A 17,073-nucleotide genomic window follows, 5' to 3' on the forward strand; every position below is an offset into this window, starting at 1 on the left:
ATATAAGAATAACTATGATAAACTATTTCAATATTGTAGAGTACTTAGCATATTTAATAAAGTAAAACTGGCTATGATTCTTGAATACAAAGACTTATTAGGAAAGCTGGATAGATACAATAGACCGGCCAACCTCCGGCGATTACCCAATGAACCTCAGTTTAAAGTCCCTAAAACAAATAATGAATATGGCAATAGAGTCTGGAATGCATACTTACCTACTATTCTAAACAACTTTCCTAATAGAGTATTACTAGATATAAGTAATAAACCTAATAAGATTAAATATATAATAAAAAAAGAACTGAATTCCATAGTACAAGAATAATTAATAAATAAGTAAGCACATAGATATAATACATATACACATAAACATATATAAATACATAATTATAATAAATATTATTAGAACTTAAGACTAGGGAATAAGTCCCCGCTCTACCTGAAAAGGTCATGGCTTTCATAGGTGGAGAGTTGTTGTGGACTGTAGATTTTAAATTAAATATCTTCAATAGGAAAAATTGAGTTTTATTTAGGAAATCACAAAACATACATCTTTGTAGGAAAGAAAATTAATGAAGTGCCGCTATGGCAACGAATAATAATAATTTTCATGGATTTTAAATATAGAATCCTTCAATGTTGCTAACATTATTGCGCCACGAGAATGGAATTAAATTAAATTCATTTAAATGCGTATGTTAACATGAACAACATTTAACATCGAGTCATTACAATTAAATTATATATTACTTACTTTTAAAGAAACATGTTTAAGTATAACAGTGATACAATTATTATCTTTTAATTGTTAACGTTCAATAAAATAAAATTAATAGCACTAAGACCGAGCGCATATAAATTCAAAACAAATCTTAGCAGATGTAAACAAAAGCTCTTTGTTTACACTAAAATAAATACATAAATGTATGCCTTTATAATAGGCACTTGAGACACTTATAACCAAAGATAAGGCTAAGTTCCTATCTATAGGCAGTACACATATTTTTGTAATGGGCCCATTGTGAGTATGACCGCACATACTGCGTGTACTGTACCGGCCTTCCCCGGGAATAAGTTAGTTACCCTCGCCATGGGCCACTCGAGAGGAGGTGAATTGTAACTACGCAGTATGACTAAACTAGGAATACCGAACTCGCACGAAGCTGTGAAGCGTGGGGCTGGCATAAAACCCATCAGCTAAGTATTGCAGCCGCGTTCAGTCTGAAACACATTACACATTTATGTATTATCTTTTTTACAGTGGTTAAACTATCTATTATACAGAACCTTTGTCATGAATAGCATAAGATTAAATTTTGTCCCGTATCTAGTGAACATATTTGCTCATTTCTTATAATCAAGTTTTTAATAGCATGATGCTGTGCAGTATAAGGAAGCGACGCGTTTTGCAGTCGACCACCAGCTCGTATAATGCCTCCTTCGGTATCAAGGAAGGGAATCAGCAGTTTTAAGTTACCTTTAACTTGCTTGTGAGATTGCAGCATCTTTAAGTCATCTGAAAATAATTGAGCTTGCCCATGTTTGAATATTAACATGAGGGCCTTGTTGAGTTCGACTATAGTTAAGAAACCCTTAAGATTCTGGGATGTCAGTTTGACATTATTGCAAAACCTAAGAATATGTGCAAGAACATGGGTCATTTTTGCTATAGTAGAAAACTTTTTTATTATTTCAAAGAGATCAGGGTTGTGCGCTGTGGTTGTAAGGCACAGAGCACTGGTATGATCGGCTTTCAGTTCAGGCAACTTGGTGGGCACAGGTGAATATTCTGAAAGGATACAATTTTCATTACGCAGGGTTAATTGCCCATGCCCCTCATGACTATTTGTGAAAAGAGTTTCATTCTTTTCATGTAACCTCTTTTCTAGTTTAGGTGCCAAGTGACAAGATTTTCCTAACTCAGAGTTGACTTTCTCTAAAGGGACCTTAGTGGGCAGTGAGACCTCATATGTATTATCTACTAGCTTCGTAGATTCCCTAAAAAGGTTATCACAATAGTCTTGCTCTGGTAAATTATCTAGGAAAATTCCAGGCACCTTTTTTGTTTCCCCAAATTCACTTGACAGATCGCTTGAATATTCATTGCCTTCCCTACACAGCAAAGATATTACCTGTTTAGACTTTTTTCTTGCAGGTAGCTGCATTCGACCACCGATGATCACGCCAAATGATGTCTGCACTAGTGTAGGGCCTTGTGGTGTAGCGGCGCATGCTATTGAAGTACTCGAAGCTGCAGCACTCGAGGTTGTAAAGCTCGGTGCCGAAGTACCTGCACTGCCCGCAGTCACAAAAGGCTGTTTGGTAGCTTGGTCTCCATTATTCTTCGTCTGCGTCAGAAGAATCTGAAAGAAGACACCAGCATCTAGCAGCAAATCCACATCACCACGCTTATTAAAATTCTCATCGGCTAACTTGCAGTTAGTAGGCAATGTAATGTGCGACTTGTTAATAGGAATCTGTGGCAACTTTGTTGTTATTTTATCAACAACCTTGCAATTGACATTTATTTTGAATGGATAAACAGCAGAATGCACATCAAGGTTTATACATTTGTCAATCTTATGCTTGGCATTCTTGATACCAGTTATATTAGAACTAGTATTTTGCATCGGTAACCCCAATAAATCGACAATCTTCTGTGTAATGAACGATGCCTGTGAGCAACCATCTAACAATGCCTTGCAATATATTGCTACCCCTGACTTAGTAATCAGCTTGACACGAGCAGACGGCAAGACTATATTATGGGCTCTATTCCTTGTTGCAGACAAGGTTACAGGAGTGGGAGACTTGTCTTGATGCAATAAGCTATTGTGCTGTAGCTTGCACACCTTACACCGAAAATGAAATTTGCATTTGCGCTTGTGTTGCGACAAACAAATCTTACACAAGTTGTTTGTTGAAGCGAACTCCATGCGTTTATGAATGGAAGCTAAATTAAAATTCGGGCAATTATATAATCTGTGTGCAGACTTACAGTATAAACATTGCAGCTGAGGCTTATGCGCTGACGGCTTTGCTGGTGCAGCTACAGGATGGCTGACAAAGCTCTGCGAAGGCCCCTTTTGCACGTCAGTGTTTTCAAATGCTAGGGCACGTTTTTCCACGTAACCTAGGAATTCCTTTACCGTGGGCGACACATTGTTATTTCGCTCCAGTTGAAATGCTCTGTAGGTAGGCAGGTCGATCTTCTTAGATAGGATGCAAATAATTATGGCATCCCACTTATCTACAGGCTCACCCAGGTTTTGCAGAGCAGCAAGATGCTGTTTGACAACTGAAATAAAATTTCGTAAATTAGTGACGTTAGATCGCGTGATTGTAGGCATATCTAGCAGTGCATTAACATGTTCTTGCGTAATTCGAACTTTATTATCGTATCGTTCTTTCAGTAAGCGCAGTGCTTCTGGATAGCTGTTGTCTTCTAATGGCAGATTTTTTATTAAATCGAGCGGTTCATCACTTAAAAAACCTTTAAGATAATACAGCTTCTGCACGGCTGAAAAAGAAGTACACTTATCGATCATGGCTGTGAACATGTTTATAAATTCGTAATATTCAGTGTATTTACCTGTGAATGTTTTTATCACGACCCGAGGCAGTTTGAGGTTGTCAGACTTGACACTTACGCCATTTGCGCTGCTGGTAGTGGATTGAGCAGCCACTTGAGGATTGTCCCTTTGGCGGATAACATTTATGATGCTATCTAACTGAGCTACCAATAAAATGTAATTGTCTTCAACCTCCTCGTCATCGGTGGCGAGAGTAACTGGTGGGGAGGAAAGAAGCGAGGCAACCTTGCTAGTGAGGCGCTCATACTCACGAAAGGCCTCTAGAAGCCTAGTTTTCTTTGCTAGCACTAACTCTATCGGCGAATTTATGAGCGCTTCTCGGTCAAAGCTGTTTTTCAAACGTGTGATCGACCCTTTGGCGCGACCTCGCGCTGCTATTGCCTTTTTCTGTTCGGTGTCTGACATTTTTAGTTACAATGGTGTATAAAATGCTTTAAACAATCACTACACTTAAATATTTCAATTGTACACTATTAGAATACACTAATGCACGAAGTCACAACTCACAAGTGATCTACTGAATTCAGTAAAGAAATTAAATTGTTCAAACACGAAACGGGTAATGGCGTCGTCGCGTTATCGCTGTGTTGAATCGCAGTGTTGGGCTATTGGGCTGTTGCGTTCTCGGCGTTCACGTACGGCGCTGCGATTGGTCGAGGAACTCGAGGATTGCGCAATGCTGCCGCCCGCACGAGCACGAAGGGATGCGTTCAGATAGCACGTTGAATACACGAGACGATTAATGTTGCTTGCACGCGCTTTATGAAAGCGCTTGTTGGTGCATCATAGCGTTTTATATTATATGAATCTTGCGTTTTTCTTTGTATTGCGCCGCTCGGCTTTGCAAGACGGCGAAAGAAAAAACGATAATTATTTCACTCTTCTTTTATTGCGCCGTTGGCGAGAAGAATGTATTATATTGCATTCTTTATCATTTATAATGCGCCGCTCAGGACTTCAATAAGTCGGCGTGATAAAGAATGATTTCTGACCTTCAATGTAGTTTATTGCGTGATTCCATCTTCGGCACTGATTTTTTCCGTAGAAGGACCATATGAAAAGGTCTGGCCTTCACATGATCTTGAATTTTTAAATTGGTGAAAATATCGTGTAAAAATGTAAAAATATAGAAACCACGTTACATTGTCGTAGGAAAGAAAATTAATGAAGTGCCGCTATGGCAACGAATAATAATAATTTTCATGGATTTTAAATATAGAATCCTTCAATGTTGCTAACACTACCTAGTTAATAAAATCTTAAATATTAAAGATTGTAACTAGGTTTTAGAAATTGTAATTCTATTATTATTTGAAATAAACAGATTTAATAATAAAAAAAAAAAAAAACCTACAAGTTGAGCTAGGTCGATTTGTGTAAAATGGTCCCATATTATTATTTATTTAAGTTATCATTATGTAGCGTTTGGTTCCTGATCATATAAAAAGGTACATTATTTAGGTATATTAATGTGTTTTCTGATTTCACAAGGTTTATATCACTTCAATCAAACATACCTATAACTAAAAATAAACCTGCAAACCAATAAAAACCTAATAAAGTTTTTACCAAAGTCCCACAACCACAAAACATCTTGTCACATTCATAGTGAACTCTTTCTTCAATTTACGATCCACCGTAGTTCCTAGACCACTATACCTAGAACTCTGCCATCACACCTCTTGGCCCCTGGGTGGCCTAAAACAGAGGGGTTTAGAAAGGCAGGGGAGGTCAGGCTAGTTTGGATTTATATGAGATTTCCGCGTACAGTTAGTGTATTTATAAACTTCTAGATAGGGATGCTGCAACATTGTAGTTTGTTGATTTTGTCAAATGCATTTTTGATGAAAATTTAACTAATAGGTAGGTACCTAATATATAAAAAGCGCTGGTGGCCTAGCGGTAAGAGCATGCGACTTGCAATCCGGAGGTCGCGGGTTCGAACCCCGGCTCGTACCAATGAGTTTTTCGGAACTTATGTACGAAATATCATTTGATATTTACCAGTCGCTTTTCGGTGAAGGAAAACATCGTGAGGAAACCGGACTAATCCCAATACGGGCCTAGTTTACCCTCTGGGTTGGAAGGTCAGTTGGCAGTCGCTTTCGTAAAAACTAGTGCCCACGCCAATTACTGGGATTAGTTGCGAAGCGGACCCCAGGCTCCCATGAGCCGTGGCAAAATGCCGGGACAACGCGAGGAAGAAAAAAAAAAGGTAGGTACCTAATATCACGCAAAATATACCGTTGAACATTCAAGCTACAAGTAAAAAATACAGCATTTGTAAATCAAGTGTGAGAGCGAGTTAAAATTTAATACTTATTGTTGGTAAAACCAATTTGTCAGTAAGAACCAGGAAAACTATACTCATCCTTTTCTTTTGGGTGCTAGTACTAGTGTAAGATAAAGATAGTACGTATGATTCTCTCCGTCTATGTTTGAAATGAGACAATCCTTTGACAAACTAGAGTTCCAAATTGGTCTTTCGGTTTCCTCATCTGCAACAATTGATGAGTTGGATGCCATCTTGACTGTCATCAACCGATATTCAGTATTGAATAAAAACCTCCGCCCACGGCTTCGTTGGCGAAGATGTTAAAAACTATGACACATTTCATTGCACATATTTGGGGGTTATATTAAAAAAAATCCTCATAGCTTAATAAATAAAGCAAGCAAACGGACACCTTCTAGCCTCGCACAGCTGAACGTGAAAACATCTCGAATCCGCGAGAGATCTCCCGGAGTATCAAGCATCAAGGTTTAATAGGATTCCTTGAAGAGTTGGGCTGGCAGGACTATCCTACTCCCTATCCTCGTCACGCAAAATAGGCACCAGTCGTCACGGTGCAGAAAATCGCCGTACAATACAATACAAGACCCGGAACAGATAGAACTCCCAGTACCAGTACTTCAAAGAGAGATGACCAATGACCGTATGTTAGATTTGCCTACATCTATTCCATTCGATTTAATCTAGCGGCACCCCTACTCGAAATGGGACGAGGCTAGTCCACTTTTGACCGGGTGCCAGATATCGCAATTTAGTGTTTTAATTCCATTGGGAACCTAATAATACTTTATACTTTAGCTTTTCGATTGGATTAACCGCGTTTTCATTCCTAATATTTCTAAATCACCAGTCATTCTACAATTTTATTTAAGCTTTGTTTATATCAGGTACTAAAACACCTAACAGTTCGATTGGCTTACTCAGTAGGTAGTTCAGTACTAAAAATCATTGTTCTTTTTTACAAAAATAACAAAGGGTCGAAAAAAAGAAGAAAAATACGGTAAATAACATTGAACTATTATTACTAACGTATAGAACCGGCACAGAGAAGAGAACCAGTATTTTGCGCCATGAGTTGCTGTCGTTTTGACAACAAACCATAGAAGCGGAGCGTGAAACTCGCGACCTAAACGCGTAAGCGCCATGAAATTTTCGGCACTTGACGGCATGACGTTTTGGTCACGTGGTACAGGTTGTGATTGCGACAATTTCATTGTTTAGTATGACTTCTCTATAGTAATAAATGTAATAAGAACACAATGATTGTTTTACGGCTAACACGATTGCGCTTATGCGTTTTTGATGTGGTCTTCAGAATATTCTTAAACGGGTTTAATACGAGTATCATTTCTTACCTTTGCCCTTTCAAGAAGGAAGTCACATACTTTATGGCGACACCCAATTATAGGTCAAATAATCACAAGGCCGAAAGTGTTTGCAGTTTACAAAGCTATAGCAAACAGCTTATTTACAGATTATCTTGGTCATGTAGAATAATGAGGCAGACAGGGACCATTTTTGGATTATGATAATGGAGATTTTGACACTTGTTCTTAATAGTAATTTTACAATGAAGCTTGTGTATTTTTAAGAACACACACTCCACACTTTTAGACTGAAATAGATGTCACATAATATTAGGAATCGAACAGGCATCTTCATATTACCTACGCAACTAACCTTGTTACTTCTTATAGGCTAGATATTAGAGTTTTTAAAAGTAAGTTCGGCTTTGCCAGCCGTATCAGAACTCACGCTCGTAATTAGGGTAGCTGTTGCCGATTACGGCATGGATAGTAGTAGTAGTTTATATGACGTTTATTTCGGTTACATAGGTAGCTATTTTTTTGTATATGGGATTCCGAAAACCACTTAGGAAATACTAGCCAAGAACGAAACACTTAGTTGACATTTATGATAATTGCAGTCTTGTTGGATTTACCCGAATATACTTAAGTTAGGTTTTCTCTTCTCTCTGATTTTGGGTATGTGTTTTATTATGTAACATTTGTAGGTTGCAGTGTCAGATGCAGGCTATAGATATATTTTTATCGAAACATATCTACTGTCTGTATTGTCAGATAGGTACATTGTATATACTGTTCTGTCAATAAGCTTTAAGACATCTCTGACAAATAATCTTTGCCCCAAACACAAGTCGACCTCGCCAAAGTAAATAAACTCCGTTGTGTATGCGCGTGAGCATCGGGTCGAAGCCACGTGCGCCGTGTGTGCGCGGCTTTATGGCTTTGTCCGTGTATATGTGGCTTTATGTTTTGTATGAATTTAAACCCTTTCAATGAGTCTTTGGTTAAAGAACCAATGCTTCGAGAAGTTACGGAGTAGTTGTCGAAAATCCTAGACGTACCTACCTAATGAATAATGATAATCTCTCAAGTTTATTACTGTAATAATCATGAACGTGCGCCATTACTTAAGAGGGAAGAATACTACATAGGTACTCGTCCATACAAAAAGAGAAAATGTTTTTCCACTTCTAAATATTTTCTATTCTCCATGATTTCTAGTACGTTATTGTAACAATGAAAGACTAGGTTTATGTGTTTTCCTTTTTTCAATTTTTTTGCAGTAAACCTAGAATATATTATGCTGAAGCGATCGATATCAATATCGAAGTGATTTGTTAAGATTTAGTTAGTGGAAACCGTTTTCTCCCGAAATGGAAAGTTCATCAAAAAAGTACCTAAGGATCGCAAAGCTATTCCCTCTTAAATGCCTCATCAGTAGAAAACGTCTAAATCTCTAAATTACATTACATTAACATTTTAACCACCACACTCGTACGTCGAAAATTCCACTCGCAATTTTGAACTTAGTCATAATTTATGAAGGCGTCACTTACAATGTCACTTTGTTCGATATGATAGTAATTATAATGGCGAACGCAACGCCGGGTCTTTTTGATTGCCCTTGAGCGTAAAGGTAAAGTACTTACGCCCAAAACAAATGTGATATATTTGTTTCCTCATTTATTTTAATTAAATAACTAGGTACTCAAATTCTTTAATAAAAATATCCACAACGCAACTTCGTCATTTTTAAACAATAATGCAAAGTTAAATAAAACAAAATCTTCAAAATATTTTTTTTTAAACTCTGTTTATATTAATGATGTTCTTTTGATATTCCTTTGACTTTGAACAAAAATAACCGTTTCCTCAAAACCATAATCCCATAATCCATATATCTAACGCAACATCTTCAAGAATCAACAAAAACAACAATTCAACGCGGTAACGCAGCGAGTGTGATGGGCACTTTTGCACCGGGGGTAGCGCGGGGAGGCCTCTTTCAGTAGTTTTTATATTCCTTGTTTTATTTTAGATATATTTAGGATTGTTAGTTTTAATTTAGTATTATTCATAGTTGTATTTAGTTCATAAGTTATTTATTTGTCTTTTTACTGTATTTTTCAATGAAATAAATGTTAATTACAAAAACATAGTTAATGCCACGAAACGTCATAAAAATAAAAAATGGTTATTTTATACAAGAAAACTCTGCCGTATTACGAAATAAACCATAATGCTAACATTCGGTCATAGATATATACACTTTACGTCTTAAAAGTAATAAATATGGTGTGGACCACTATTTCCGTGACTAGGAAAAAGGGAAATTCTATAAATTGTTGGCGGGAAAGATTATTCTCGTACATATTTTGAATAATATATCATTTTGAATCCATATTATTTGAGCCGAGTTATATTTGAGTTGCTAAGCGCCCTTGCTCCATCCCACTAACCTGGGGTTAACCCGCTAAACCGTTAATCCAGTGTCAAATGGTACTGGTAACCATGGTAACTCTATGTTTAACCGATTAAACCCGGGTAAACGCTAAGTGTATTACCTAGGCTAAGCTGTGTGCTCTATACTTATACTATTACTCTGTACTATTACTACGCCATTCTTTAAGCATATAAAAAAGTTTTTTTTACAAAACTGTGTGGGAAGTGGTGGGTCTTATTTAGCTTGCAAGATTTGACCCGAACATACATAAGTAATTAAGTACATACATACATTGCAAGTTAAATAAAAGCATGCAAAATGTCAAAAACAACCAAAAATAGTAACTTATTGTACGGTACGGAGAGTTACTATTTTTTGATGAATGAAACTAACCCTTACGTCATTTTCGTGCTGTTTATCGCATGCCATGTGTAACAGAAATAAAATTAAAATTTATTCCCGTACATAAAAGCATCACATACCTCTAAAAGAGTTATTAATTAAAGGATTTATTGCAGTGTTTTTCATATAAACAATCGTAAATTCGTCCAATAATAGATCTTATTTCGTCGCATTAAGGCCCAGGGTCGCGACCCTGAGGCTGCCATCATACAGAGTTGTTTCAAACGCTTACCGAGCTAGTAGTCAAATCAATGGATGACTTTGAGTTGAGATTTGAATATATTAGACTTTTTTCCATTGACGTGTAATTGGCATGAATGGGGCCAGTACAGCGGTGTGACACCGTTACAACGCGATTCGTTGATGAGTTCGCATCACGCGCGCGATTGGTCGCAACTAAGTTGTGTTAGACTACACGATTGGCTCGAATTCGTAAGTGACACTGCTGACTAGTACCATTGCCGCATGCCGAATAACTTGTGGGCCAAGATACCACGGAAGGGCCGGGTGCCCCGTGAGTCAAACCGACCCGGCGGGATAACTTGGACTCCTTTTTGAGAGACTGGCCAGATGTAGCTCAAAACACGAAGGAGTGTAAGAAGAGAGGGAGGCCTTTGCCCAGCAGTGGGACACAATAGGCACGCAATAATAATTACATGTAAGGTCAACCGAGGTAAATGCGTCTTTTAAAGATTTCTAAACGGAACATTTTATAACTATATTGCAACCCTCTCTGTTTGAAGTGTGGTCACTGAACTTTTAAGACGGCTATAATAGTTATAATATGTTGCGTTTCGAAGATGTCTTCAAATGACGCATTTATCACAAGAGACGCATTTACCTCGGTTGACCTTATTTAAATTTATAGCATATATAGTAACGGACGCGAAAAAGGTATGTCAGGGTCCAGCAAATGGAAATCCGTGGTCTCTGCCTACCCTTCCGGGAAATAGGCGTGATTAATGTATGTATGTATAGTTTATTTGAGCAGCCTGCTCGCGAAGCGTTAGGAACATCACAAGGCCAATTGCATTAGGCACTCAAGTGGCGTTTCGTTCGTTATTTAAAGTGTGTATTTACAGATATGACCTGGTAATGTGTACATTGTAATAATATACTGATTGAGTCTCGATTGCCTCCTGTTTATAAAGTTGTCATTATATATGTTATGATTCAATTCTTATCACTGTAAGTACTTACCTTACAAACGGAAATAGATCGTTACTTTTTCTTTAATATATGACATTTATTTCAGTTTATAATTTATATATGTATATTAGTGTGACTACTTAAAAAATTAAAATCAAAATATTTAACAAAATAATTTGATTTGTTCCCAAAGTTACTTACTTTACGTTTGGTTTACTATTGTGTAAAACACTAAAAGATATAATCAAATTAATTAATAAACCTGCTTCTTATATGGAAGTCAGTTAAGTGACCAAGAAGTCCTATATTTTGAATTCTAATCAGATAGTATAATTTACATAGTAATAGCATGCTATATGTTTGTACATATTTTAACATAAAGAGAATGTTAAAAACAATTGGACACACACTACGCATTTTAATTTTGTTTTTATTTTCTGATAAAATGTGTCAAGGACTTATTTAGTTTTGGCATTTAGGTACTTTGTTGTTGATAATTTTATAATGAAAATACATTTTATTTATTTTTTAATGAATTGTTAATTGGTATGTTAGAAAACTTTATTGAACGTAAAAGTTATTTGGGATCTAATATAATCTAGAAATATCAGTTAAATAGACGAATATACATATTGGTAAGTATATATTACAATTTCAACTTACCTAAAATTTTTTTACAGGTATCGATTTATATAGTATTATATATTTACGCACCTAATAATTGATGGACCTGCTGGATGGGGTATTCGTTTTGTGATTAGTTTTTCATTTTATTTTATAGGTAAGTTTACTTTTATTTTAATATTAATATTAATTTATTTGTAGTTTTAGTTTATTTAAATAAGTTAGTATATATTTTATAAATTCATATGAATAAAACCTAATAATTTAATATTCAGGCGAATACATACAGTTCATTTCATTTGGGCCCTTCATATGGGTCATATTACTATACAGTGTGTAAATCCAATACGGGCGAATATTTAAACGGTGGTTAGCATAGGACCTAAAAAGTATATTGAGATAGATTTTACTTAGAAATGCATTGAAAATTATAACCATACAAAATACAAAATACAAATACAAAAATACAAAATTATTTATTTGTCCAACGTAGGTAATAGGGTGTTACAGTTCAGTCAGTTTCACTATGTGGCGCCTTACGGCATACAAATTTTGAGAGCATGCATGTCAAAATATAATGGGTATTTACATAAATTATTTACAAGTCCTTATCATCTAAAAAATCTTTTATTGAGTAGTAACTCTTTCGAATCAGTAGCAGTTTCAAGGCTTTTTTAAACTGATTGAGCTCTAGTAATTGTATGTCTTGTGGTATTTTATTAAATATTCTTGGGGCCATTCCGACCACATTTTTTTGGAATAGCATCGTTTTCGGTACGATAGAGTGTAATATTTTACCCCGTAATCGTGAGCTTTTAAACTTTAAGAATAGATGGGAGTTACATTTCACAAAAACACACATTTCAAAAATATATAGGCTAGGAAGAGTTAGAATCTTAAGATTTTGAAAATAAGGCTTACAAGATTCCTCAAAGCGAATACCACACAAAGATCTTACACACTTTTTTTGAGCTAGAAATGCCATTTCTCGGTCTGTAGAGTTGCCCCAAAATATTATGCCCTATCTTAGAGATGATGTTACAAAGGCATGGTAAGCGGTAAGCACTGCAGATGGGTTAACCCTTTTCCTTAAATTATACAATGCATATGAATATTGGCTTAATTTCTTACATATAGAGTCAATTTGATATTTCCATGTCAGCTTATCGTCTACATTCAATCCTAGAAATTTGGTCATATCAGTCTCATCAATTCTTTGTCCCTTATAAGTAACATTAAGATTAGGTGTATAATTAGTCCTTTGTTTAAATGTCATAAGTTTCGTTTTGTCCAAATTAATTTTCCAGTTATTATTCCTTAACCAATCTATAATTTTACTTAATGATTTATTTATGTCAGCCTCATAACCATTCAAAATATCCCCAGAAAATATAATGGTGCTGTCGTCAGCAAAAATAACCATTGGATGATCAATAGCATTTGGCATATCGTTGATGTAAATGAGAAACAATAGGGGACCTAAAACGCTCCCCTGTGGCACGCCATAACGAACCTCCTTTACGTCCGATGAATATGTTAGTTCCATTTTCGACTTAGGACACAGTTTATTAATTTGAGTAATTTGTGTCCTACCGCTTAAATAAGATTTTATTAAAGAGTGGACATTGCCACGTATTCCGTAGCTAAAAAGTTTGTCCAAAAGTATTTTATGGTCAACATAATCGAACGCTTTCGACATATCCATGTATAATGCAGAGACTGGACGCTTTTTATCCAAATTCTTTAGGACTGTTTGAATTAAGTCGTAGATAGCCATATTAATCGACATACTTTTGCGGAAACCTTTTTGTTCATTAGCAAATAGATTATTTCTTTCAAAGTAGTGTGATATACTGCTATAAATCCATTTTTCTATAATTTTTGAGAATATAGGAATAAGCGCTATTGGTCTATAATTGTTAATATTTTCTTTGCTTTCTTTTTTATATAGAGGTTTTACGATGGTTATTTTTAATTTGTCCGGAAATTGACCACATATAATGCATAAGTTAATAATATGACTGAGGATGGGTGAAATTATATCAGAAACTTTCTTTATTATAATAGTACTAACGCCGTCATAGCCAGTACTGTTGGTATTTTTTAGAGAGCTTATTATTTTTTGAATGTCATCGGGAATGTTCGGTTTCATAAATAGAGAATTAAGTGAATTGAATGTCAAATTATTATTAGATTTATTAATGTTAACGTCATTACTTGGTTGAATTTGGTCGATAAAATGATTGTTAAATTCCTGCGCGATATGTTTCGGATTGTCATTCGAAACTATTTGTGAAATATATTGTCTCGGTTGATTTAGTTTTGAGTTATTTATTATTTTCCAGGTAGCTTTGGATTTGTTTTGAGCAATATTAATGAAATTATTATTTTGCGACTTTTGGGTCAAATGTATAATTTTTTAAGTCGTTTAGAATAGTTTTTAAAATACTCTTTGTCACCCTTTTCACAAGAGAATCGACATTTCCAAAGCAGCAGTCTCTTTCGTTTGCAGCATTTTTTTATACCCTTTGAGATCCATGTAGGTTTCTTTGTGGATGATATTTTTATTTTTTGAAAAGGGAAACACAGATTATAAAATAGGCCGAATAAGTCCGAAAAAGCGTCGAATGCTGTATTAGGATCAACGGACGAATATACTTCATGGAAGTTTAGATTTTGCAAGCATTCAGTAAACTTATCAATGTTATCCTGACTTAAGTCTCTCCTTTTAATGTACCAGTGGGTCAACAGATTTGTTCTCTTCACTGGACATTTTATAATTTGAGCTGTATGATCAGAAAGTGCTAATTCAACAACTTCCGATTTACTACCCCGTATATTATGAATTATATTATCTATTTGCATAGATAATGTAATTCATAATATACGGGGTAGTAAATCGGAAGTTGTATTGCTACATAATCTAGTTGGCTCCCGAATAGCAAGTCTTAAATTATAACTATATAATATATTATTAAATTCTACTGATGTCGAGGTTCTTTTAAGCATGTCAATATTAAAGTCACCACATATTATTACTTGCTTACTTCTACTACATATGTTATTTAAAATGTCATACAGTTTATCAAAAAATATTCTTACACAATTGCTATCATTCTTAGGTACTCTATAGATAGTAACAATAATGATTTTGTGATCCGTCAGCTCAACAGCGCAGCATTCAATTATATTAGGAATGGATAAGCCAGCGATTTCTGGTAAAATATTATATTTATGAATGTTCTTGACTAATATGCCATACCCGCCATTTCTATTATTCCTTGAAAAGTGAGCGGCTAGATTGTAATTCGCTATCGCCAAATGAATGTCATCGTCTAATTTCATGTTATGTTCTGTAATACAAAGGACGTCTATTGGCTTACCGGATTCGAGTAAATTCTCTAAATGGACGCTTAATGCGTCAGCTTTATTAATTATGCCATTTATATTCTGATGTAACACATGTATATGTTTATAAGTTACAAGGTCTTCACTTGTAGTTTTACCAAGCTTGGGTTGTCTAGCTCTGCAGCTAGTGACATTATCTATAAAAAAGAACCCTTATTATAAAATGCTTCGTTTACGCTCTTTAACACGTTATTTATACATTGTGCTAGTTTATATTTGCCTCTAAAATTAAGTTCATTACCATTTAATTTATAGTCAGTAGTTCCTAGATAAATAACTGTTTGGTTGAAGCCAAACATTAGAGTCGGCATTAGCAAATTTCTTATGCAGAGCAAAATTAATTTTACCTATATAACTATTATAATTGTCAGCGTACTTATTAATACTATAAGGTATGTCACAAATCATTACATTGGTGTGACTGGCAACATTAACCGTCTCTTCCAGGATTCTGACAACTTTATTTACGGAGTTAATATTGTGATCACTTCCTCCACACAAAATAATTCGGCCCGCAATGTAATACACTACACACGTTACGGGATACGAGCTTTTTAAAGTAACTGTCATCGCTTGTTGGCAGTTACTATGAAAAGCTCGTATCTCGTAATGTCATTATCATCTTGTTTCTTAATGTTTACAGTACATTGCTGCTCGGTACATGTGGAAAAAATTAATCACGGGGTCATAATTAAGTGTAACTTAAAAAAACATCTTAATTAATGATAAGACGGGTAAATTCTATATCTGGTTTAATTTATTGCCCGTATTTGACTTACACACTGTATAAATGGGTCAACAATTAAATTCCGAGATTGTAATCTACATAGTGGGTCACCACCAAGTTCGCTATATAAATAGTAAATTAGCCAATCGAACCGTCATTTTAGTACAGTAGGTATATCTACTATAAAAAATATTATAGATGAGAAAATAACTCTGTATGTTGCCTCTTTTGGCTTAAAACCGATTTATAATATGGCATTTTCCATGAAGATTGTTTGAGGCCTGAGGAAGGACATATACTTATATGTAGGATAGATTTTATCAATGATCAACCTCCCACGTAGATGATGTGACGGGCAGAATATGTGAATAAAACAGGGTTTAAGAAATTTCGTTTCCTAGTTTCTAAATATAATCCTCATATAATAGTTGCTCTATTAAAACTGACTATTATCATCTCTCAGCAGTTTAAATATATTAAACACGTCACTTCCCTATTCAAATTACCAAATCCACCATAAGCGGCTTTGGTAAATAGTTCAAAAGTGAACTTTAACGCTTGACACCAAAGTATAGAATGAGTTAAAACATACACTAGGTGGATTTGGATAAGGTAGCGTGCGTGTAAGACGTCAGTTCACTTCCCTGTTACAATCAGCATGTTAAGAGTCTTATTTCAAACGCTTGAAGCATGGACGAGTTGATTTCGTCTAAAACCAAAATATCTGGGAGACCGAGTTTTGCTCGGAAAACATATAAACACTCAAAATTGCGCGTTTTCCGAAGATAAAATTTAGCTAGATTGATTTTTGTCCCCGAAAACCCCCATACAGCAAATTTCAAATCTAAAACGTTAGAGCTGTTCGCGTGATCACCGAAATATATATAGTACATAGGTATAAATAAATAAATAAATATACAAGAATTGCTCGTTTAAAGGTATTAGATAGATTACATTAGATAATACTACCATTAAGTTAATTGTATGGTTTAACTCACGTATCTTGTATCACTCACGCTACATGTGTTAAAACCCCTATACCCGTACTATGCTATGTCACTAACAGTGCCAAAACTGACATATACACCTAACGTCTACGTAATTGACTTTCTATACACCTCACT

The 17,073-nt window shown here is 35.3% G+C and overlaps 1 protein-coding gene and 1 long non-coding RNA gene across 2 annotated transcripts in view; both read right to left on the reverse strand.

The window, feature by feature from the left end:
- The window catches only part of LOC134654265 (uncharacterized), a 162,023-nt gene that overhangs the window by 47,432 nt on the left and 97,518 nt on the right, over positions 1-17,073 (reverse strand). The gene's annotated exons all lie outside the window — the stretch shown is intronic.
- On the reverse strand, positions 2,104-3,577 carry LOC134653863 (uncharacterized). Its single transcript, XM_063509227.1, has 2 exons — positions 3,002-3,577; positions 2,104-2,366 (listed from the first exon to the last, which is right to left on the reverse strand). The coding sequence occupies exons 1-2, from the start codon at positions 3,561-3,563 to the stop codon at positions 2,341-2,343; spliced, it is 588 nt and encodes a 195-aa protein (XP_063365297.1). The 5' UTR covers positions 3,564-3,577; the 3' UTR covers positions 2,104-2,340.

This window comes from Cydia amplana, chromosome 14, assembly GCF_948474715.1.
Source record: "Cydia amplana chromosome 14, ilCydAmpl1.1, whole genome shotgun sequence".
NCBI classification, from domain to species: domain Eukaryota; kingdom Metazoa; phylum Arthropoda; class Insecta; order Lepidoptera; family Tortricidae; genus Cydia; species Cydia amplana.

Coding starts and splice junctions, on each gene's coding strand:
- LOC134653863 (XM_063509227.1), bottom strand. CDS start 3,563: ATGTTCACAGCCATGATCGATAAGTGTACTTCTTTTTCAGCCGTGCAG. Junction 2,367..3,001: donor TCAGCTGCAATGTTTATACT/GTAAGTCTGCAC, acceptor GTCTTCTTTCAG/ATTCTTCTGACGCAGACGAA.